This window comes from Filicampus tigris, chromosome 6 (assembly GCF_054856515.1).
Source record: "Filicampus tigris isolate MCC_2025a chromosome 6, RoL_Ftig_1.0, whole genome shotgun sequence".
NCBI classification, from domain to species: domain Eukaryota; kingdom Metazoa; phylum Chordata; class Actinopteri; order Syngnathiformes; family Syngnathidae; genus Filicampus; species Filicampus tigris.
The window spans coordinates 18,558,459-18,584,363 of record NC_141222.1 but is presented as its reverse complement, the minus strand read 5'-3'; the positions used below and the strand labels follow the sequence as shown (position 1 = coordinate 18,584,363).

The window sequence follows — 25,905 nt, the reverse complement described above, 5'->3', positions numbered from 1 at the left end:
ATTATCTTAATGTACCTACAGACATAGCTCAAATATTTTCAACATAAATCTTTTAAAGGGTCTACTACTAATAATACTTAAGAACGATGTAAGAACACTAACATGGCAACATTTGTTGCTGCTAGCATCACATGTAGCCCGTAATGTAGCGGTGTGCCAAGTTATGCTCGGCCATGTTTTAGGTTCTACCCAGTTTAAAACTGTGAGAGCGTTTGGTTCTCTTAGACCTGAAAGAACCCCAAGTGATGGATGCTACATCAGTTATCCCTTCAGTCGGAAACTGAAAGTGACTGTGATGGTGACGGCTTAGTTAGAGAGTACAAGGTGTAAAAGGCCATTTGCCTGCTAGAATGTTGAAAGGTGAAGTTCAAGTTATCAGGTGGATAAGGAAAATGGGATCCTGACAAGGCCTGACCTACTCCCACATCCTCTCTGTTCCCCTCAATACGCCCTTTCTCACTTGTAACCCCTGGAATATTTGGTAATGAAAAATGCAAACCATCACTGCCCCCGTCGACTAATAGCTTTTGGTGCACGTTGGCCGTTGTCGATCAAAATTCCTGGACCTAATTTTGGTCTGAGTATGTCACTGGTTTAAAGAATGTGGGAGGGGTAAAACTATTTTCCAAAATGTCTTTGGTCTCTCTGTACATTGATTTGCACCTATCCCAGGTAGGTCAGGAACATATCTGTCTTGATGTGGGCTCACTATACTTTTACATCTTCCTTTCAGTACATCCATTCCACCTGGGCCATTGTGGCGCGTCATATGTACAGTGCCACAGCACGGACATGCTCGTTTATCTTCTAGGCTGTTGTGACATACGGAGAAGGGGATGGCGAGGTAGAGGTGGGGGCCGCCACCGCACAGATGTCCACTAAATGCTGATGGAGGAAGTGAGCAATAGACGTGATCCTTTAGCCGTGCTGATGCAGCCGGATGCCGCTGTGCCTCGCCACCATTATTAGCCGAGGAGGGGCGAAGTGAGCTGCGTGAGTTAGCATATGTTTGCATTTGCTGTCCCTCCGCAAGCATAATGAGCAGGTTGGAAGAGTGGGGAGGGGAGCAATGTGAAGAACAGCGAGAGACAGCAAAGAAGATTCAAAGTCATCAATCCTCACGGGTCCAACGACGTCAATGGGAACTCAGTCCGAGGAAAGACTTCGATAATGACGTCACCCTGGCATCTGAGGGCGGAGGGTGAAGAGACAGGACGGCTTTCACGAGTGCGAGCTAGCACTTTGAAGTCCCACTTAACGAGGGGCTTTGCAGCGGACTGATACTGGCCACGCCACTCCCCGCACGGATTGGCCACAGAAGCCACCCTGGTGGCTTATCAGATTTCTGGAGGCTTAACGGTAGATGTTCAAGGGTGTGTGTGTGTGTGTGTGTGTGTGTGCGTGTGTGCATGTGTGTGGAGGGAGAACCGGGTGACTAGGGAAAGGGTCATCCCTTTAACAATTCCTCCCGCCCCGCTAATTTAGACCAGAGCACCACAGTTGGAGTTTAAAGTGATCCACTACAGGCCAATGTCTTCAAGACGAGGGCTGGAAAATCACGATTTATTTTTTGTATTGTATTCCATTGCACCAGTTTATAACCTGGATTTTTCATTTCTGTTAACAACTTATTCCATTTGCGTGCATCAAAACAGCTAGATGCTGCTTCACTGTTTTTGCTTTGAAACCTGGGCTTCACTGATTGAATCAAGTCTACAGACCTCAGAGCTCTACTGGATTTATATTCAATTAGCATTCCCTCAATGTATTCAGGACCCAAACCATTCAATGATTTATAAACCAGTATCAGAATTTTAAAATCAATTCTAAGAAGAAGTAAGAAATACTTGATAAATCTTGTCATGGAATTGTCATAAAGTACGTTTAGCATCTGACATCATAATATCAATATTTGACGCTTGTGTATCGGTATTGTTAGCGGAAACTAAGAAAAATAAGTTTGATACACACTGAAATCAAAACTAGGATGTCTGATTTTGACAGTGAAGAGGCACAAGTCCGGACTTTTCGTTGAGCAAAGCACTTCTACACACCCGATATTTTGTCAATAAATAAAGCCGTTGTGGTCCTTTTCATGAGGGGGAATTCACCTTGACAGAGCCGTATTTATCCAACTCCTGAAGACCAACTGACTGTAATGTCTTTTTACTTCATAGGCAACAAGGTCAAAAATGCCGTTTTGCCCAATGAAAGCGTCTGGCTGGATCCAATTGGTACGTTTACCACAAGCTAATAGGATGTGGAAATGTTACCTTGAAAATGTCTGCTCTTGGAGAAGAAAGTGCGCACCACAATCTTGTCTTGTCGGATTTCCACGGCTAAGGTTTCCGACACGCACTTCAAACTCTCCTCTAATGAGTGGAAAATCATTACCAGCTCCTGCATGACATTTTTTGTCTGTGTGTGCATGCCTGCCTTAGGTTTCACCGGCTTGTCTTTCTTCCAAATGTTAGCAAATCTTTTTCACCTCCAGCACAAACAAACACTCAAGGATCGCCTATTGCAGTGGGTATCAAAGACAGCATTTGTTTGCAATAAAACGCTGGCTTGAAATGACTCCAGCACAGATTTTTGTGCTCCAGTGCTGGGCCAACATTTTTCATGCCACAGAAAGGTGGGGGCGAGGTATGAGAGATACGACTCGGAGAAAGTGTAAAAGAAATGCCAGACAGATAAAGACTGTTCATTTTCCCCTTCATTCAGGATTCTAATGAGTATAGTTGAAAAGCTGCCATGCTAACAGTTGATGCTATGCTAGCAGGATAGCAGCCTCACTAACAAAAGCGCTAAGGCTGAATTGCCACAAATGAACTCGGCACATCTTTCAGAGGACTACTTAGCAGGACAAGGTGCCTGACGTAAAATTCCCCAAGTTCAGCGCCGAACAATGCATGAACAAAACACAGGAATAAAGCTAACCTTTAGCAAGATAGCAACCTCGATATTCTCATCCATCATTTAGCATGATTTTAATTGCGCCTTAGCAAAGGCTTTGTTCTTGCTGTTGTCATCCCTTTGGAGGCCCCCGCCCCCTTTTAAGAGTGTATCGAATTTGGGATGTGCTTCCCAGCCTCCGTAACAGATATGGACAATCGATAGCTGCATTATAAGGCTGTGTCACACTGAACCCCCCAACCATGCGCCCCCCCCCCCCCCCCCCCTCTGGTCCATCTCCGCTGGTACTGTGACAATGGCTCTCATCTATTCTCCTGAGAGCCGGCGGAGGCAGGAGGGATCACATTATCTCTGGAGTGGCATGAGCGCTTGTTAACCCTTCAGTGACATTGTCCTTTGAATCTCGGACCATTGAAAACATGCGATTTTGTGCTTTTATATATTTTAACAATATTCAACAGTGTTCTTCATCATGCAATTCACATTTTGACCTCATGGGCCCAAGATGACACCTTACTATTGATCAACAGTACCTTGCCATCGCAAGGCTTCAAGCAGGAAGTGACCACTGAATTTAGAGTCACAGAATGTTGTCAGCAGGTTACAACAGAAAGAGAAACTGAAAGAGTCACAGAAAGCAACACATTAGCTGGATCGTTTTCCTAACCCACTCTCCAGGTAGCTGTGGATTTTGAGCAGATTGGGTTACTTTCACTGAAGCTTGGGTTAATTATTTTGACCCACCAGATTGCATAAAATTGCATTTTAGAACCATCACCGGGTTGGCTATTTCATACAATTTGGGTTACTTGTGACCCAGCACTTTTAAGAGGGAAGAGAAACTGATTATTTTTTTATGCTGGGTTAGCTGTTTCTCTCAATTTGGGTTACTTTTGACCCAGCAGTTTTAAGAGGGAAGAAAATCTGATTTTTTTTCCCACAGAGTTAGCTGTTTCACCCAATTTGGGTCACTTTTGACCCAGCAGTTTTAAGAGTGACAGTAAACTGATTTTTCCGCCATAGCGTTAGCTTTTCAATCAATTCGGTTTACTTTTGACACGGCAGGATTAGAGCGAAGGTAAACTGGCTTTTTTTTTTGTTGGGGGGGGGTATCTATTTCACCCAATTTGTGTTACCTTCGACCCAGCAATTTTAAAAGTGAAGATAAACTGATTTCATGTTTTTGTTTTTTCGCAAGGTCAGCTATTTCAACCAATTCGGGTTACTTTTGACCCAAGAGTGACCTCAGAAAGACAGTAAACACCCTTGGTACCCACCCCCCAACCACCAATTTTCAACATTCAGGGTACTGAAAATTGACATTGAAAGCTTTTATCAGCTGGTTTGATTTAGATTTTGTATTTTTTTTGGCTCCAGAATGCTATTGACATGTAAACTGCCATTTCAAGTCCCACTGAGCTCGGACAAGCATCAGTCCCGATTCCATTTAGGGTCTAAAAATGTGAAAGTCATTCCCAGGTGGTGCTTGCAAGCGAGCGAGGTGGGGAGGAATAGTTCACGGCGGATAAAAAATGAGCAGTGGGGTTTGTCCGGGTTCAAGATGCGCTGTGTCTGTTGGCAGCCCGTTGGGCCAACATTGTTTGACGTTCTAGCCCGCGTGCCTTTTTGTGAGCATTTGAGGGCTTTATGGCTCGCTGTGACTCTGCCGCCAATCTCTTCCAGATGCCGCCGGTGTGGGAACCGGCGAGCGGAGCGAGAGGAGGGGTGGCGAGGGGGATGAAGAAGCATAACCAGGTGTGACCCATTGCAATCTGGGATGTTCTCCATGGATATAAAGCCTATTATGCACGTGTGCACTGAAGCAATAATGGGCCGCAACATGTTTGCAGTCTGACACCAGACAGTCAGGACAAAACATTTGGCGACTTTTTTTTGGGGGGGGGGGGGGGGTGTTGCAAACTTCTTTGAGGCCCGTGCACACGGACAGTGCCAAGGCACGGATTTCATGGCTGGAGGTGTGTTGTTCAGCACATTTGCTGCTGGCATGGGCCAGGCCAACATATGGCAGCACTCTGAGCCTTCGGGCCCGGCATTCGTGCTCCGATCACAACCTGCCAGCCCCACGATGGCCGACGGTTTGGGGGGAAATTGTGAGCGAGGGTGTTTAAAGTCCCAAAGCCCCAATGATAAATGTCCATGTTTCTCCCTGTAATTACCTTCAATCTGGTGTCCCCCCACCCACCTCCATCCTTTTATTTTTCAAGAGGCCAGGGAGGAAGCAGTTGAACATAACTGTTCAAGAAAAACATGGAAATGATAATGCTGTTCCTGCTGGCTATTTGGAGGAAAGCCCAAGTCTTTTTTTTTATTTGGGAAAATGGTAAGTATACCTATTTTATTAGATCAAAAACAGTTGTGCCCAAACGTCTTCATACAATGGCCAAATAAAAATGAGTTCGAATTGGTATTTTATAGCTCTGAATGACACTAGAAAGTGGCAGAAGACTGTAATGTGTGTTAAAGAAATATAAATACTTTTGTCATTTCCCGTCAGAAAACACCCATTTAACAAATATAACTCACTGTAATTCATCATCTGTATGTTGGATTTTACTGTAACAAAAACTGCAATCAACAACAAACAAAAAGCAATAGAAGCTAAAATGGGGAAAAAGTGGAACAGATACAAAAAAATATATATATATATGTATAGGAAAGCATCATCGGAGACTATATCTCATTGGGTATTGTTCACTTCTATTTTTTGTACAGTGCTTACCAAATGCCTTTAGAGCAGCACCTAATGAAAAGTTCATACGTAAGTTTCCCTGTATGAACAGCATTTTCATTTCTGTAATGCTTAATACACCAGTATGTGAAATTGAAATTACTCATTTCTATTCAAAATGATAAAGCGTCTACAACACACTTTAATGGAAAGAACCTGCATTAAAGCACATCTCATTTTTAATGACGTGGTTTAATACTGTAGATGCGTAAACACAGCGTGGAAACATGGATTCTACATGTAAAATGGCATAAAAACTGCTTTTTTGAATAATCCACATTAAAAAAAAATGTATATTAGGTGGTAAGAAATACATGATTAAATATTTGAATAAAATGAGAGAGTTTGTGTAAAAATAAGATCAAATTTGTGTATAATGTAGCTGAATTTGATCATAACTGCAGTTCATGTGATGAAAACATAACACTTCCCCCTCCCTACATGTCTATATTTGACTTTGTGGGGGTATGCTTCCCCTTAACCTCCTCAAGGGGGCCACCATGTCCAATTCCCCCCGGAGATGAATTCCACGTAGGCGGGTGACGCTCCTGTGTGACCGATAAGAGCACGGCAGGGTTCTTGCTAAGAGGGTCAAACCCCAACTATAATAATAATAATAAAAAAAAAATCAAGCAAATAGCAGAAAAATATCTTCCCTGCTTTGCGCCCCTAAAGTTCTCCACGGCGGCGCAAGGCTATTACCCTGATAGAAATTCTCTTGGCCGCTCGGCCCCGAGTGCTAGCCACATCTCAAGCTAATTTACAAAGATCCCGAATTATTCTCTTATCTCGGGCTTTAAAGGTTGTAAGGTTGATTAACAAGGCTCTCCGTCCTGTTTATCAGTTCGGGTCCGGGCGCGGAAAATAGCTGGCGATAAGTGCACAGGCCATTAAACATTCTATTTCCCCTAATATTTGTCGGCATCCATCTGCTTAACTGATCTGCCTTCACTTTAATTAAAAGGGATTCCCGTCTTGTCGGGGTCATTATGCACCGGCGGATGCCAGCGGAGGAGTTTGTGATGAGTTCAGCGTTCCCTCTGTCCCAGGGTTGCCAAAGGGCTTTTTTCATTTCTGCCGTCCGGCCTCCACTCTCGCTTAACCCCTTCGTGTCCGGCCGTGCTAGCACATCCTCGTTGAAGCCGAGGTAAAGCTTTATCAAAAGTAAGAGAGAAATAAAAAACAATCTCTTTCAAATTGCATATTAAAGCCAGGAATTTACTGCTTTTTTTTTTTTTTTTTTTCTAACAGTGAAAATACGATTTAAATAAAGGTGCGTTGAGTTGACTTGTTATGCTGAAAGCAGTTGTCATTGTCCAACAGCAAGTAACACCAACCTGCTTTTTTCAGTCTGTAGCACGGGCTGAAGATAAGTTATCGTATAATACTGTATATATGTGTTAAATAAAGTCAAATTTAAGGTGGAATTAAAGCCTCTTTCCAGAAATACCTGACAAAGACCAAAATTTGATTCGCTGGTGTTACTTAGAGTTAATGTTAGCATACCTATGTTTATGTTTACGCGAATGTTAGTTTGGTCAACGTTGGTAGTCAGAAACGCAAACGCATTTAAAACCATAGGTGGACCGGCGTATAGGCGATGACTACTTTTTTCCGGCTGGACAAGAAGGCAGAAAGACGGATGGTGGAAGGGTACCGCGGTTGTAGGCGGCAGGCGACGATAAATGGATGCACATTTTTTGTCAAATGCGCAGCTCTGGTTACAACAGTTCTCTTAAGTCAATGTACAGCTCTACTGCATATATTTTTTGTGACATTTTGGTTTGGCAGATTTTTCTACTGCAAAATATATGCCTTGACTGAGTAAAGGTTGGGAACCCCTGACCTAAACGCACCGCAGGATCATCATCAGACATCATCTTTGACACTGGCGGCAATCGGGCCTCCAAATGATTTGACTTCTTCTAAAGCATGTTTCTCACTAGTGTGTTGCTGCAAACTTTTTCCTGCTCACTGGAGTGCGTCTCCGCCAGCTCCTCCAGCAGTCGAGAGACGTTACGTGCTCCTAATGGTTTGATTTGCCCGACACTAGTTGGATCGATGCGGCTGTTTACAGTTTCTCCCTCTCCTCATCCCTTTTGTCTTTTTTCTAATTTAGTGTTCCCAAACCATGGACAGGGGTGTGAGTGTTGCGTGCTGCGCTTGCATCTTCGCCCTCCTCCCCGCTCTCCATCACTGTCCATTGATGTTCCATCCACGCCACCCGCCCCCCTCACTTCCCCTCCTTTTTCTCCCCCTCTTCTCCTTCTTGCTCGCTTTCTTTCGTCTTCCTCGCTCTTCTTTGCCTTGGAAGGCTGCAAGACTCCACACTTCTGGACAAGACTGATGGCTCGTCAATAGCATTAGCCAGCATTGCAGACCTCACTGGTGTAGAACTAAATCAATGACGCCCAGACGACCCCCCCCCCCCCCCCTAAAAAAAAGGCAGGAGAAATTTATCTTAAAGTTTACTTTTCAGATGGAAAATTAAGTGTCTCCGCTCAGAGTCAAATTTTGGAATTGGATCGCCCTGATTGTGCTCTGAGATGTGGATGTTCATTCACATTGACTATGTCAGGGTTTAATTAAACCAGCGACGGTGTACTGTATTCCTCACTTTGTCTTCTAAATTCTCATTCTTTGTCATCTAATTTCAGTCAGTAACAATCAATTAGTCCTGAATGCAAATTCATTGCCACTTAATATAGTCACTGGATGCAATGGTGTGTGTATGTATTCACCCTGAATTAAATGTCACCACATTTGTATGTTACAATTAATAACAAATTGCTACTAATTTATTAAATTGAGAATGTGACTCTCTTTAATAATTTATCCGTAGCGACAAATTATTGCAGTTTTAGATCGAAGTTGTTTCCATATAACGTAAATTGTTCTAAAATAATAATTACAAAGCATTGACCACTTGCCATGTGTTTTAAATGTTAATGATCTTCCACCAACGTTCAGTAAAAACTAAAAATTCGACTACCCGAAAGGAAGGTGGTACAATTAATTGCACACAAGAAAAATGTCAGCAGCCATTTAATCCTGGATGGAATGAGAATGCAGTGACTTAATAGTCTGTTAGTACATTGAATACAATTTTGAGGAATCGAATTTGTCAATACAGGAAAAAAAGTGTATGGTAAAGATGTAGAAAATATTATTTCTGTAAAACATATTGTGTACAATCTATTTTGATTGTGTTTTTTATATAGTACAGTATATAAAATAAATTACAATTAAGTAAGCAAGTAATCATGCGTGTTGAAGCAATTTGTTAATTAATGTGAAGACTGCTGAAAAAAAAAAAAAAAAAAAATATATATATATATATATATATATATATATATATATATATATATATATATATATATATATACTGTATATGGCCACTTGTGTTGCTACAATTCGAAATTTGAATTGCCAGTATATGGTGTCGCATAGGTAGCAACTAATCCAAATTTTTAAGTGCCTGTGGCTAGAAACCCAAATGTGGTTAGTGAATGCAGCCTCAAAATATTTCCACACACTCTCCTTATTCTTGCCTTTTTCCAGTTTGTGGCTTCTTCCTTGACAGTCGCACCACGATTTTATGGTTCAATAAAATATAATATCGTATATAATATGGAGCCTCAAAACCCGATAGGGGGTCACAGTTTTTCTGTTGCAGCACGTTTGTCAATGTACGGTATAATAAGTCATAATTAGTTTATCTGAAATATTTTGGAGTAGAGTGGAACCTTAGAATTAGAGCAATTGAAAGGTTGGGTAAGTTTGAAAAAAACGTGTCTTACAAGTCGCACAAAAACTTTGTCATCCCAAAAATTCAGCCTGCCTTTTTCCTTTCTTACTTTTGGGATGACCAAAAAAGGAAAAACTTCAACAAGGGCATGTGAGAAGAGAATACATTAATCTTACCTTGGTGGTTAACTTCGTTTTACACAAAATGAGAGGTCGAAAGCTACACATTTAGTTTGTCCCCTCATCTGTCAATAGCTTTTTATTTATTTATTTATTTTTTTACCATTTAAAGATTTTGATATTGCAGTGTCTGTAATGTTTTCACACTATTTTGACAATTAAGATTGTTCATACTGTTACATTGAAGTTGTATGAACTGTTAATTCCCCTTGGGACTTATTAATTCAATGTCCATTGGTTCAGAAATGGACCTGGAGTTATAGTTATTTGACTTTTCTAATTGCATTAAAAATGTGTCTGTTTTATATATATATATATATGTAATGTGCATACAAAAGATTGCAAAGTCTTTACATTTTCAATTGAAGTCATTCTGTGATATTTCCCTCCGATGATGACCATCCTGCTAATTTGCAAACACCAGCAACGGTGTTGCCTCATGCCGCTTAGCCTTTTATTAACTCTTTTAATCTAATCGTCCACTAATTGGTCAAGATAGCCTGTTCCCACAGGACTTTTATCTTTAGGTAATTAAAGGGCCCCGGAAAACCTGCTGAAATATCACACTCTGATTGACACCTTCAATCGTGTGTACATTTTTTGCATACATACAACAAGTCAAATGAGATGCGGTGACAAAATGCCAGTGACTGATAAATCTTTAATATAAAAATTGTACAAGAATTCTGATACAAATTACAAGAGGTATTTGGACAAAATATGAATAAAATTCCATTTACATCCCAAAACCCTTATGCATTTTATGCAAAAAAAACCAAAAAACCTAAACAAAACAAAAAACTAAACATGGACAGTTATGATACAGAAACAACAACAACAAAAAAAAAGAGAATTATTTTTTTGGAACGAATGAGGACCACTTTTCTCCCTCTTTTCTGCAAAAGGGAAACGCCATTTTAGGTAACTTTTGCAGTTTTAACAAGGCTTTGAAAATCACCATTTTCTTCCGGGCAAAGCACACATAATACATCCTGCTTTGCGTTGCCGCGTTGCCGTGACTCTTTAAGACGTATACGCAGGTCCTCAAGTGTACTACCTAAAAACGCTAAAGTATGATTGGCACAAAACATCAGCAATATGAATTTACAACATTTTATTATTTTTTAAGACTGTTGACAATTCACAGGTTCCAGTTCAAATTAAGACGGGGCTTAAAAGAAAAAGAATGAAGAAGCATCTATACAAACCGACTTAGTGTGTTTAATCTGTGATCCCGCGTGAGCTACATTAACACCATGCGCACTCGCTCAGTGACGTGGAAACAGTGAACAACAGTCCTCCGTTCAAACGTGTGGAATTTACAGACGAAAGGATAATAATTGAATCTAAAGGATTCATCTGGACCGGCAGCATGGTCACGCTAGATTTGAGCATTGTTGAGCCACATTTACACTCAGCGCTGTTCAGTTCGCCACGGTACAAATTGTACTACTACTGTACATTGGAACCCCGATTTTCTAGACTCGGAACCAACGGACCCCGGATTCGACGGACAGAAAACGGTGTTCTAGATAAACAGACTAACAGTAGATTAGAGCAGGCTAAAACGCATCAATGTATACGTATCTCGATATATGAATGTAATACGATCCAAAGGCCGGTTCATTTTGAAGCGGAGCGATTTGATTCCGTTCGATTCAGTGGGATTCCGATTTGATTTGACAGACGGCTAAGTTCGAGAGGGTTGTGCGGAATGAGTTCCTTTTTGTCATTGAACAATATGAATGACCTTGTTAGTATTATAAAAGTGGCGTTTTCCTATATTCCAGGTTGCAAAGGTGATATAAACACGCTCGGTGCATTTTTTCACATGTATGACCGTTACTTTTAAGGGCAATACTGTAAGATGGTTTGGAAATGGTATTTGTGTTTTGGGATCATAATTTGTGGTATAAGTATGAATTATGAATATAGGCAATTATAAACATTTTGGGGTCGCGTCAATTACTTGCAGTGTTAACCTACTACGAAATGGGTAGGAGACGTAAATACTGTACATATATCAGCACGTAACACTGCATATTTTGTCCTTCTGTGTGTAGCACCAAGTCAAGTAAGACAAAAAAAGACTGTTGTATAGTAACACATGGCATTGCTCGGACACTGTTAAAACCAAGGAAGAAGAAACTCTTGTTTTTTGTTTTTTTTTTTCAAATAAAAAGAAAGGAAAAAACACTGGACTTAATTAACACATCTCTACCCACCAATAAATACCCCGTTCCCTTGGCTACTTGGACCACTGGATGCAATTGTACCATAAGACAGTTGTGTAAGTGTTGTGTTTTTTTTTTCCACAGATTTGCAACTGATGTCACAGCAAAAATGATATTTAAGACTCAAGTGCATCATATCAATCGAATGGGGTTTTAAGTACATTGATACCAAAAGAGCTTTTTGTGTACGTTTGGTTACAGTGGAGGGACTTTTTGTTCTGAATCCATTGAGTGAGGACAATTCTTGTCTGACAATGTTACTCAATTAGCCCTCCTTTGTTTTTGTTGCTAAAGCAGGGAACACACATACCGACCTTTACTGATTCTCTCGGCTGGAATGGAACGGCGCTCCCAAAAAAACAAAAACAAATAACAATACTTCAACAATACTTTGAAGAATATTGAAAAAAAATGTTTTGACTAGATGAAGGCAAAGGTGCCAAACTGTGAGCATGCAGGGGTCCACTGTACTCATTGGTATGTGTGTACCCTGCTTCAGTGATGGGAGGTGATTGTTGGGGGAATTGTCCATTTTTTTTTTTCTTTTTGTAATACATTTGGCCACGTGCAAAATGAAAACTGGCGCGTGTTATGTTAAAGTTTACCGTCAAACAACACATCTCTTCACTCACCATTGCAAAAAAGTCCGCAGTTCTACTAATATTACACATCCCCTCGTATAGATGCAAAGTGCAAAAAACTGAATCGTATACTAATAAAGCTCATAAACATGAAAGGGGAAAAACGGGGAAAAAAAAAAAATCAATAGAAAACACAGAATGTTATCAGTGTAGGAGCCTCAAAGAGCATGCCGGCCACCTCGGAATATCTAACAAAGTAATTCACATGATATTCTTTTTTTTTTTTTTTTTTCCATTTCCCCCCTGTAGAGATAAAATGACTCAAGATAGTTAAGATGCTACCTCTTTCTTGCTTATAGCTGGAAGTATTGTACTGGACTGTAACATAAAACCATAAGCGATAGAAGCCCAAAAAAAAAAAAAAAAAAAAAAAAAAAAGAGAAAAAAAAAGAAAGTGAAACAAACAACCATCATCACAAGTCTTTTACATCAAAAAGCCTCTCGGGGGCATTATTTACAAATGAAGCTGTCATGCTTTTTTTCTCCGTTTTAAGGGGTCGGGGGGGGGGGCTCATTTAAAAGCTATCATTACACAAATACAACAAGTTTTTTTTTTCCTCAATACTATCTTGTCTGCAGGCAAGGTCACAAATAAGAGGTTTGATAGATTCTTTGGAGATAAAACGGGGGGGAGAGGTTCATCAAACTCCAACCGAACAAAAGAAAAAGAGTTTTTTCCATAAAGCATATAGTCCTCGCTCGAGTCATTCCGCAAGTAGGGAGAGTCAAGTTTTCGGGACACAGGCGGCGGCGGCGGCGGTGGCGGCGACGCTGGAGGAGGGGGAGGATTTGGCCGAGGTTCAGCCAATGAGTGTGGCGAAGGGCATGTTCTTGTGCAGGTTGGGGTTCTGCGAGTGTCTGTTGCGGCTGCGCACGGAGCTGAACACCATGTTGCATCCGGCCACCTTGCACTTGTGCATCTCGCGCAGGTGCACCGTCTTGTAGTGCACGCGCAACGTCCCCTTGTTGCTGTACATTTTCTGGCAGATGTTGCACACGATCCCGCCGCCGCCGTTCTCTGACGAGAGGCGGAAGGGCGATTGCGTGCGCGCCAGTCCGCTCTTTTCTCCGCTTTCGTCCCCGCGCCCGCCGTCGCAGTCCTCCCCTTCGCTGTTGCCCTCCTCGTCATCCTCCTCATCCTCCTCCAGGTCGTCCAACAGGATGCCTTCGTCGCTGCCCTCGTCCGACTCGTGCGAGGAGTGGATGCTGCCGCCGGACTGGACGATGGACGTGGTGCTCAGGTCCAGGACCATGTAGTCGTCCGGCCCGCCTCGGGGGAAGCCGCGGTGGTGGTGGTGGTGGTGGTGGTGGTGGTTGTTCTTCAGGTCTTGGTGGAGAGGGTGCTGGGGGTACTCGTTGCCCGCGGGGGAACGCTCGCCGCGCATCAAGGCGGCGGCGGGCCCGAGGCCTCGGAAAGCCATCCCGCCCATTGGGTCCAAAGCCATGTGGTGGTGGTGCCCGGCGTAAATCTTGGCCAGTAACTCGGCTCCAAAGTCCTTGGGCAGTGGCGTGAGTTGGGGGTCCAGGACGATGTCGTCCAGCTCTTTGGTCAGCAGTTTGCGGTGCAGGTTAATGTTGGAGCTGTGCCTAGCGCAAAGAAACAAAAACACAGTGGAATGAGTATGAATCGTCCTTATTTGGGCATGCAGGTAAATTCCTCAAATAGCCTCCACTCCAATAGACACCCTGCCCCAGTGTTTTGTTCACTTAGGACAGTCCTTCTCAAATAGTGGGACCGGTGCAATGACAGGCGTGTGACCCTGGGGAACATGTTTTTTTGCCGTACTAGAATAAAGTGTAATTGCAAATCCACTAGAGTAGGTGGCAGTGGTAATCTCATTTTATTTCAGGCAAATTGATGCACTTCAAGTATTCTATAGACAAATCCAAAATAATTTGCACATTTTGCAAAGCCAAATTCAAATACAACATTATTTGTACGTCTTTGGTGTATCTTTCAACTGTTGTATTTTACAGGAAAAGAATCGTACTCAAGCATCCAAGAAATCTATGAGAACAGTCTTTTGAAACATACTTGAATTATCATTATAATTGAAATATACTTTTATTTTTTTCCACAATAATTCAGATTTTACTCCAGTATATATCGCTTCCAAGATTTGTAAATAATTGTAGTTGAAAAATACGATTAATCGCGATCAATTATTGAAAATTTTGCGATTCATTATGTAAAAGATTTTAATCGTTTGATAGCACTAATACACATAAGTAAACTTGTATTATTTACAATCCATTGATTTTCAGTATATTTTCGCCTGGCCTAAATAATATTATTAAAATTGCAAAAATAACGACGCCCAGCCTAATAAAGATCGTACTCCCAATCGCCACCTGGTACTCTCCACAGTTTAGTAAATAACCCCTCCAACCTAGCCAAATATATACATATATATATATATATATACATATATATATATATATATATATATACATATATATACATATATATATATATATACATATATATATATATATATATATATATATATATATATATATATACCTATATATATATATACCTATATATATATATATATATATATATATATACCTATATATATATATATATATATATATAATATATATATATATATATATATATATATTTTTTTTTTTTTCATTTGTTTAAAAAAAAAAAAGACCCTAATAATTGCCTTATTCTATGCAGTTGCGTAAATAAACCTGGTCATTATAAGAGGAAATACAGTATATCCACCTACTATGGATAACTTATATTAATATACATTATGTATCATATATCAAATATAGTATTTTATTCGAAATGTCAATTCAATTCAATGTCATATAATCTCCAGTAATTCAGTACATATTGTGCATTTGTATAAATAAAGACCTTGCAGATACCGCAAGCCTTACTCCGAATCGTTGGCTGCTACTGTATGACTGTCACGAGTATAAGGACGAACGCAGCCCTTCTCAGCATAGTGCAGACAGAGCGAGAGCAAGAGAGCATCCTGCCAGTGTTTACTGCTGTCAGCATGTCCGCACTGTGCACGGCCCTCAAATCCAATAGACTGTGACTCAATTAAATAGTCGGGGCATATTGAATGGGAGTTTATCAATTGATTCGAGCCGCGGTAATGTGATAATCAAGGGGGAACTGGATAGCGTATTAGCACCAGGCCCTGGCAGCATGTATTCGTGTCACTCTGGCTTTAATTAAGTTAAACATTTATATTTTTGTTTTTTTGTTGTTGTTTTTTTATTTTTTAATCAGGCAAACCATGTAACATAACGTGCTTAGTATGATGACAGATATTCCCATGCGGATGCCAGGATGGGATTACTACGATTTTTTTTTTCCCAGTAAGCATACAAAAGCCATGCCAAGGGGTGCAAAATGCCTAAAACAAAAGAAAAGAACAAAAAAAAAGAAAATCAATGCTTTTGCTTTGCCTTGACAGTTTCGCAGGATTTATGAGGAGGGAACACACACTTGTCACAATACAAAACTGCAGCAGACAGAAAGCCCAGGCCCACCATAACCATAACACCTTTACATGTAAGGGAGTTCCATGCAGGGAGGTGACAAATTAAAGCAAAAATCCTTATCAAAAAACAAGATGGGCACAAACTGTATGGAGTCACAATAGATAAGTCGAGCTTACCAGCAGTGGCAGGGTTGGTGCAGTCAAAAAGGGTCCCTTTCCTTTAATTATTTACTTCCCTATCCGACATTGTCCTGCAAGAGGTAAAAATACATTCATTTGAGGGACCCTTTTGCGTCAAGCGGGCAAGCGTGAGCCCGTCCACTCGAGCATCGTCAGCATCAAGGAAGAAGGGGGGACAGAGCGCGGCCAATCGACTGGAATGCCCACTGTACTGTGTGTATGTGGGACAATATAGCGCTTCCATGTAGTGGATCAAGAAGAGGGCATACAGTAAATCCTGCTGTTGGATCTGAGGCCGCACTCGTGTTTTAGCTCAGTGCCCAAATGTGGCGCCCGGAATTTACAATGCACACGTGTGGCTGCTTGACAGTCGGCCAGTGGAGTTGCGTGTTCTTTTTAGAGAAGTGGGACACCACAGTGGATCCCGCTTCTGTGTCCAAAAAGGCACAAATTTGGTGTTGTGTGTTTTTTTTTTTTTTTTTTTTAAAAGCCGGAAGATGACGCTGGTGATGCTGTTGGAGATGCTCGGGTAGGCGGGCCCTATTTTTGGGTTTGAAATACAACAACACCTTCACTGCTAATAAGCTCTAAGTGAGTCTGCAGTAAGCCTTTTCATAAACGTCAACACCATATTATTATGTTGAAAGGAAATCACAGATATTCTATAAGCATAGCAATCAGTATCAGGGCCACACTGTTTCATTGTGTCAGTTTTACGAGCGTGCTGTTTTTCCAAGCAAAAAGTCATATTATGAGATGGAAATTAAAATTGCAAAATATCAATTTGACTTTATTCTTGCACTATGACACTATTTTTCTTGAAATTAAAGTACATTTTTTCTTCAGAAGAATATCACTTCAATCTTGCAATATTCCAGACAGAAAAAAAAAAAAGATTTCTAAACACCCAGAAAAAAAAATGTTGTTCCAGTGGTTGCACAACAAATGTGTCCGGATCCAGACAATTTTTTTCATGAAATAAAACCCCTCTTTTAATGGAAAATTATTTCGCCCAATATAAAAAAAAACCACTACAACTTATTTTCTAAATTAAAAGAAAATCTTAAAATGACTTTGCTCAATTTTCACAGTACATTTATCCTAATACTAAAAATAAATGCATTAGAAATTTAGAAATAACAAAATAACAAAAGACAACTTATTTCCTGCACTGAATTTTTTTAATTAATTTATTCATTTTTTATTTTATTTCAATTTTATAAGTGGTTGAACAAAATAAGATCATCTGGATCCAGACATATATTTTTAAGTAGACTATATATCTATATCTACTTAAAAAATATATAAAATATATCTGGATCCAGTTGATTTATTTTGTGCAACTACTTGATGAAATAAAATTGTATAAATTCAACACACCATTTTTTTTCAGTGTGAAGTAAAAAAAAAACTCAATGAAAATGTTTTTCTAAATGAAAGCGTGCAACTTTTTTTAAAATTGTTTTTTCAAAAAAAAAATTCAAAAGCAAAGTAAGATTAAAACAAAGACTTTCTTCAACCTATGATGACATCTTGATTCTCGTGATACATTTTTTTCCCCAAATGTGGCCCTGACACTTAGAATAAAAGGATTCATATTATTTAAACCATAAACACACAAAGAGCTACACTATATTTTTCTGATCACTTAAATAAATAAATAAATACATTTTAAAAAACGTTTAAAAATCCGAATACATATGTACGCACAATGCACATAGTGCACTTATCTCCTCATTTATCAGATTTAGACTTTCTGCCCACATGTCCCACCCCCTCCATAACTCTGATTAGCTCACTTCTGAATTTGCCTCGCTTTCTCGCTTTTTTTTTTTTTTTTTTCTTGAATATGCAGAGGAGGAGGACAACTAAGAAGAGCGGAACATCTTCACCTGTCCCGCCCCGACGTTAATCATCTTTCAAGCTCATCTTGATTGTGTCAGCATGCAGGAGTCCGACACCGACTGCTTCTTTGCATTTGCTGTCATTTGGGCTTTGTTAGGAGGTTTCAGTACAAGTGGGAGGACATGGATTTTATAGATATTTATCGTCTCACTCCGCTGCTTTTCACCGCCGTGCCATCTCTGATGGAGAGCTATGAGTTAAATCTCACGTGCGACTTGGCATTTGACAGCTCTGGATGACGCCTACTTCCTGGTACATTCATTTCGATCCTCACAATAGATCGCAAATTGTATTCAATGGTAACTATTCTAATGTAACTAATAGGGGTGTGCATCTCGCCAATAAAAGACGATTGATGTCTCGATACATTAATGTGATATGGTTCAAGTACGGTTCATTTTAAATTGGAAGGATTACATTTGGTTTGATTCAGTGGAATTACAATTCAATTTGATATGGCACGGCTCAGTTTGAGAGGGTATGATGCAATCAGCTTCATGTTGTCATTTTACAGTACGAATGAACTTGTCAGTACTGTACTGTAAATGTGGCATTTCTGCCCCAAAAATTATATACATACACACAGTAGGGCTGCAACTAACAGTTTTTCAAATAATCGATTAATCTCTCAATTATTTTGTTGATGGATTCAATCAAAAATATAATGAATTTCCATCATTTTAATTTCCATCCATTTCACAGATGCTTTCAAATATCTTAGTTTGATGAAACACAAATTAAAATTTGAGAATATTCACTGCTGCAAGGCTGAAATTTCAAGGAAATTTTCAAGGATTTTCAAAGTGATTGATTTGATTTCATGATTCACGAATGGTACATTATAAAGCGGAATGATTTCATTTGGTCCAATCCAATGCACTCACATTGTTTAAATCACAACCAATTTTCCAATTTATATCAGGTTTTTTTTTTTTTTTTTTAACACCCCTAATAACTAATATAAAATAAAGAACAAACGGACTGTGAAGGAGCGGTTGCAGGGGCCCTCACATCCCGTGAGGGGACTTGCGGGAGCTGGGGAGGATGAGGGGGTGTACTCTCCAACATAATTAACCTTCACTCTCTCTCCGTTAGCGCCGGCCCTGCCGCAACGAGGGACTACCCCGCCGGCGCTGTACAGCGTGAAAAGAACAGGTTGAAGTACCTAAGCGAAGGCTAAAAATACGCTAAATTAAATTGAGATGAATAACTGGTGTCTCCATTAATGGGTCTAATAATGATGGCGGTTTGCTGCACTTAATCACGCGGCGTCCTCTTTCAACTCCCCGCGGTAAATAAGCCATCTTTTTTAGCTCGGCGAAGGGCGGGGGGAAACGCCCTACTCTCCATAAATTAACGCCTGCATCTCTTGCTGATTTCCATTAAAAGACTGATTTTCAAAGTGTGGTAGCTTTCTCGAAAGAATTGTTGGCTAAGCAATGTTCAGTTGTATTTAACTTTGAAGTTTAATACCTTTGTATTTAATCTTGAAGAACTGGTTGTTTTCCAACACATTTAGGTATTTGGCTTAAAAAACAACATATTACATTTTAATTGAATAACTATTCAAGTACTGCTTTTTAAAAAAAAATCATATATTGAAGTGCATGAATTCACCACATGGAGGCTCACGGGCGCAAAATTACTGAACTTCATTTATATAGTGCTGTCACAACAGCTGCAGCTGTAACAATTAGCAGTTTCTCATGTTGCGATTGGGGTAGGTGTCTATTTTCAGAGTTATGTTAAACAATATTACAGTATATATACATTTGTAAATACTTTTTCCATTTTCACGTTACAGGCAGACTTTTCAGTCATTGTTCATGCAGTCACTGGGACATTTACATGTTAATCGTTATCATAACACCGATCAGGATTTGAAAATCATGTTTTCTTCCACTTCATTTCGCTTGCAATATTACAAACAAGTATTTGGGCAACAATTAAGAATGTCGTAATCAAACGAGAAATTTTGTTAAATTTCATAATTTCCACACACAGCAGGGCACGACAAAAGAATTATTTCAGGTAAAGAAAAATACTTTAATCTCATAATCCTTCCACTTTGTCCTATAAGAATATGAATTTAATCTTATAGTAGTCCAACATTAAAAAAAATAAACAAGCAGCATTTTTAACATGACATTACATATTTATCTCATTAAATAAAAATAGGTGAAATATTCCAGGACTTAAGAAATATATAAATAATTGTATAAATACTATAATGACCCCCAAACAATATTAAACGTTTTATCCCATTCAATTCGAACATTATTGCATTTACAAATGTCTTATGTCCGACTTCATCTGAGAGACTGTTTAACATGCCTCGGTGAGTGCTGCAGTTTTGGTTAGCAACAAATTTCAAACGGGGTTAACAGTGTTCCCATGTGTGAGCAATAGTCAGTGAACTGAAAAAATATATAATTACTTACATGCATTTACTTATATTGGGGGGCGTTTTGGGTCCAGAGGTGTTTATTTCTTCAAGTTGATTACAAATGATGGGCCACAATTAGAAAAAAGATGGTAATCTGAGCAAAAATATACAGGAGATATCTTTGCTCCACACTGCATTGCATGAGAACAGATAATGATGCAGCATGATAATACTTTGCCAACACTTCTTCCATATTTCAGATTTTAAACGGCAACGTGCATATCAAGCCTAACGCGCAGGCCAGTGGACCTCTTATATTAATTGCCGAGGCGGAACAGCAGAAACGAGTGCCAATTAGCTGTTATTGCCACACAATTGGCTGTAAATAAAATTAGCGGCGAGAAGAATGGAACCTGATTTATCTCCGTTAAAAGTAATAACAGCCATTGTTATGTCAACATTTCCTAATCTCTTCGGACTTAAATGGGTTTTATGAAAACAAGCACTTCGCCTTGCCATTTTATTGCCGCCGTTACATGCAAACGTGCATTATGTCATTAGCGCAGCATCAAGGGACGGAGACGACGAGAGCCCGCGTCTTCCTCATCTCGGAACGCTCTTTGGAATAATATATCCCATATTAGCTAATAATAATATATCCCACATGCATATGTGAATTTATCCCCCACTGAGGACATAGTATGCTCATATTTTCAAGTATAAAGGTTCGTCATGCAGCAATTTTTCTTTACTCAGAAACTATTCCTTGATAGAGTTAAACTGTGTGTCACACTAGCACACGGTGAATAAAGGGGGGTGATGTGACTTTTACATTATGTGGTTTGTAATATGCGTCCAACATCATTTGGCTCATTATTTTGCTAACATCATTAGCATCGCAGGCATGCCTTGATTATACCTTTCCCAAGGCTTAGCCAAATAGGTAAGTACACGTCAAACATTTTTTTCACCGTCTTGACATGAATCCCAACTTATGGATATCACCCATTGTATCTATTCTTTATAAATAAACCAACAATAGCTTTCCCTTCCTTATCTGATGACGCCTGACGACAACATAACACGCAAAAGGTCAGTCCCTCTCCCCTCAAATACACTGGTTCGTATTCCGTTCACGGGCGTGCACTCGCCTGAGGCAACAGCGATGCGCTGCACCTTCCACATGTGATATGGCCCGGCCCTGCTCCCCCGCGTTGCTACCATGACATACTGTATATTCTGCGGCAGCGCGGGGGACCGCTACGTGTTAACAAGCCGGGGTCTCGGCTCACCTTCCCCCGGCGTGCTAATAAATGCAGCGGTTTGACTAACAGCTGTCAATGTTAATGCATGCGCCTTCACCTCTCCGCGACAAGGCAGGAGGAGAGAGGGCAGGTAAACAAAACTGCAGCTGGAGGCTCGACGGCCGCGGAGTGTTACTGTGTGTGTGTTTCATGCTGACACCTGCCTCTTCTGAACTTGACGGGGAGCAGATGTCTCGGAAACTTATTTATTTAGTTTTAAATTTATTCTTTATTCATTCTCACATTTGCTAATAAGCAGCAGCTACCAGGCAATATGATTTGCAGGTGAATTCGATACACTTTTTAAATTTGGGATTTAGCACAAGCGTTTTTTTTTTTTTAGCCACTTTTTTTCTACCTCTCACCGGGCACTGGATATTTTACCTTCGGAGGAAGCAACAGAGCCATAACAGAGGCTGGCAAGATCTCGCCTTTGTTGCGTTTTGTGTCACAGCATCAAGCGTCGTAATTTTCTTTTACAGGAGTGTGAAATTTAACATCCAACAATCAATTCCGCTTCAATATTGTTTTGAAAGCAATATCCCTGTCCAACGATTGATTTATACAACCCACTGACATTTTAACACTGGTTCTGGAAGGGTAAGACACTGGTTTCTTTCTTTGCAATATGTAAAGGTGATTAATTGCCAGATCTTCTGTTATGACTCTGATGCAGCTTTTTTGTGCGATAAGGACTGTCAAAGATCATACCCGGGCCGTGACCGTACAAAAAAGTCATCATCAAACACTAACCTGTCTCGACTCCGCCGGGAAGGGAACGCAGCGTTGCAGCCAGCCACAGTGCACACATGCATCTCTTTGAGGTGTACGTTCTTGTAGTGCAGTTTCATGCTGTAGGAGCTTTTGAAGCTCTTCTTGCACACGTAGCAGATTTTGGGGTCCGGACTCGAGCACGGGTCTCCGTCCGGCGACTGGGAAGTGGGGAACTTGGGTGGGCTGGCGCCGTATCCCATCGAGGAGATGAAACTCCCGTGCAGGGCGGCCATGCTGGCAGCGGCAGCTGCTGCCGCCGCCATGCCTCCGTTGTAGAGGCCGTACTGGCTCATACAGAACATGTCGTAAGTGGGGTCGTTGAGTTCTTCCTTGACCTTGATAGATTCCTGGTGAGGGGATGGCGATAGTTGACCCTTGCCTTCCATTTCTTTCCTCAAATGGCCATCTTCACGACCATCGTCGTTGTGATCCTTGTCACTTTTGGAGCGTTTCTGCTGTTCCTCCACATCCATCATCTCGTCCCGGTAATAGAGCTTGGAGTCTGAGGTTTCCGACTCGTTCTCAAAGTCTCTTTCGTGGTCTTGGTCCTCGGAGGTGTAGCTGTCCATACAGCGTAGCTCGCTTGAGCCTCGGAGCTCACCCCTGCTGTCACTGCCAGCTCCCTCCCGGCATTCGTCTTCACTTTGTCTCATCATGCCACGCAGGGTTATGCCGGGGCTCATCTCATCTTGGGAAGGGGACTGCTGCCCACTACCGCCGCTGTGGTTCCCTGTGCCGCCACTGTTGTTGTTGCTGTGGTAGTTTCCGTTCATTTTGATGTGCGAGTTGTAAAGGAGCGGTGTGGAGTGGTGGTGGTGGTGATTGTGGTTCATATGATCATCGTCATCTTCGTCTTTGTCCTCATAGACATCCCCCACGTCGATCACTTCCTTCTCGATCTTCACGGGCATGCTGGATTTACGAGGCTTTTTCTTGGGCATGGGGTCAGCAGGGCCCGTCGTGGCCTCCTGATTGCCGCCAGACGTGTTTACGCTATGAGACGTGGCTCCCATGTCTGACATGTGAGTGTTATTGTGCGAAGCCACGGCAGCAGCCAGCATCTGCTGTTGCTGGTCCATCAGTGTGGTACTGTTGGTCGTGGTGGGCAAAATGGGGCTTGTTTGCAGGGAAACCGGTGGACTGACTAGGTCTGCTGAGGTCAGTAACGTACGATAGAACGGAGGCACAGGTTGCACTGGCTGCACAGACTTAAGAGAGGGGAACACCAGTGGGCTTTGCAGTGGTGACTGAAGCATAGGGTCTACTGGTGGAGTGGTGAAACCCAGCGGTGGCCTGCCAGGACTGGTAAGTGTGAAGCCACCATTTTTGGTACTTGAGATGACTGGCGTACTAGAGTTGGAGTTGGCACGGATGAGGTCCTTGTCACGGTTGTTGCGCAGCATAGGCATGTGCAGCCGCGGATTTGGGTTGGCGCTGTGACGGTTGCGGCTGCGCAGGGAGCTGAAGACCATATTGCAGCCCTCAATGGTACAGCGGTGCTTAATCTTCAGGTGCACCGCATTGTAGTGTATCTTAAGTGTGCCTTTGTCGTAGAAGGTCTTGCCGCAAGAGTTGCAGCACACGCGGCCTTTGCGTGGGGTGGAGGCCATGCGGCGCATGCGGTGCAATTTGGAGGAAAATGGAGTGTGAGTTATGCACTTGGACTGCTCCTCCTTGACAAAGTGGTGGTGACCTTGGTGGTCGCTCAGTGTGTTGGGCTGCTGAGACTGGTTTTGAGACTGTTGTTGACCCTGCTGCTGTTGCTGCTGGCTCAGCTGCTGTTGAGCCTGCTGGAGGGATGGAGATGGTGAGAGGGGGGATGCCCTGTTGCTAGACTCTGTTTTGGGTTCAATGTTGTTGTTCATGGTGCCGAGGGCGCCGCGGTTCGGACTCTGGCCGCTACGGAAGGGCGACAGGGACACGTCCGACTCGCTTGTCTCCACCTGCTCCACTTGGTTGGGCAAGCTAGGCTCCCGAAGCCGGAGAGCAGATTGTTCCATCGGCAGTCCGTTGGGGGGCAAGCCGAGCATGGGGGCAGACACGGGGTTAATATACTGAAAAGGTAGAAGGAAGGCTAAGCTGTTGGGGATATTCTCAAAATGATGAATGCTAGATGGGCTGCTATTTTCTAAATGCGTAAGTAGTCCCGGGCTGCGCGTCCTGTTGTTGCTCTCAATGAACGTCCTAATCCCGGAGTCAGTCTTGGCGGAAGGAACCGTGACGGCTTGACCTTCCTTCTCCTGAATGGCCATCAGCTCCACGATGGATTTTGTCTCACCGAAGCGCAAGAACTGTTGCAGGGTGATGATCTCTTCTTCTCGGGACATGATGGTCCAGCGGTCCAGCACTTTGCCCGCAGCATCCTACGCACCCCAAAAGAAACACAAGAGAGAAAACAAGCATGACTGATCGAGCCTAACAGTCTCGTCAAAGATAAGAAGGAGCAGAGGTTAGCAGTTGCTGTAACGTCCAGGAGTGACAAGAAATAAAAGGTTTCTCTCTTTTAGGCATGTATTTTTTTCTATAAGTTTGCCCTGTCAATACATTGGCTCCATGGTTTATAACAGAGATCCGTTCCTATGGTGGTAACGTGACCTGGATTTGTACACAATTAGTAGCAGTCACGAAACTACGCAAGTGTATTCGTAAAGTCATAATTAAAGTTTTTCTGCATCATAAATCAAATCAAAAGAGAAAGAGTAAGTACAATGATAATGGAGCGACATTCATCGCTGAACTCTTTTTGTGAAAGATGTGAACTCTTATGTCCTACTCCCCCTATGCAATACCGCACCTTGGGATCATCACAATCATGTGAACAAGGAAAAAAAGGTCGAAGGGAGTTGATTGTGGCTTCACTGTAACACGGGACATAAATACCGAATGACAAATGTGCTTATGTTTGACATTTCCAATCGGTGCGTTTATCTTCTGAAAGGCTTAGGAAGGGCTTGAATTTCTCCAGTGGGACTTGGATAATATTCCAAATTGTAGATCCCATCCCTTGTTGGGAGATATCAAGCTTTCTCATTGTCAAACATTAGGATCTCGCGCTGGTCTTGGAAAAGAATGCTGGCCAAGCCTTAGCATTACTTAGCAGTAGAGTCCTCTGTGCTCTGTACTCTAACAGTTTAACACAATTATCAACTAATGCCTGTATAATACAAATAGTGCACACAAAGCTTCCTCTGAGAGAGGGCACAAGTGACATCTAGGGAATAAACACTAGCTCACAACAATTAGTCACATTGATATGAAAACATTTCATGCGTTCCTAGCTGCTGGCATCTATGAAAGATAAATGGCGACCAAGGCGCACCAAAAGCTGTAAGACAAAAAAAAAAAATCAGCAACATCACAAAGCACAAAGGGCCTGTAAGGAGAAAGCAGAAGATAAATGTTTAAAGAGAGAAAGC

General features: G+C 41.5%; 1 protein-coding gene and 1 long non-coding RNA gene across 8 annotated transcripts in view; one reads left to right on the top strand and one right to left on the bottom strand.

Moving 5' to 3' along the window:
* Positions 1 to 4,794, top strand: part of LOC147146074 (uncharacterized) — a 70,619-nt gene extending 65,825 nt beyond the window's left edge. Inside the window, exon 3 of the long non-coding RNA XR_015087218.1 lies at positions 4,600 to 4,794. This is a non-coding gene — a long non-coding RNA (uncharacterized LOC147146074). The remainder of the gene's footprint in view (positions 1 to 4,599) is intronic.
* Positions 4,795 to 10,233: 5,439 nt separating this feature from the next.
* The window catches only part of bnc2 (basonuclin zinc finger protein 2), a 197,542-nt gene continuing 181,870 nt past the window's right edge, over positions 10,234 to 25,905 (bottom strand). For 6 of the 7 annotated variants that reach the window (XM_086034330.1, XM_086034331.1, XM_086034332.1 and 3 more), the window contains 2 exons: positions 22,469 to 24,852; positions 10,234 to 14,054 (listed from right to left, as the gene is read on the bottom strand). In XM_086034330.1, the coding sequence (XP_085890456.1) occupies positions 13,268 to 14,054; positions 22,469 to 24,852 (3,171 nt within the window). In that variant the 3' untranslated portion in view covers positions 10,234 to 13,267. Of the gene's footprint in view, positions 14,055 to 16,117; positions 16,192 to 22,468; positions 24,853 to 25,905 lie in introns of all 7 variants that reach the window. The other variant, XM_086034337.1, reaches the window with a different exon arrangement.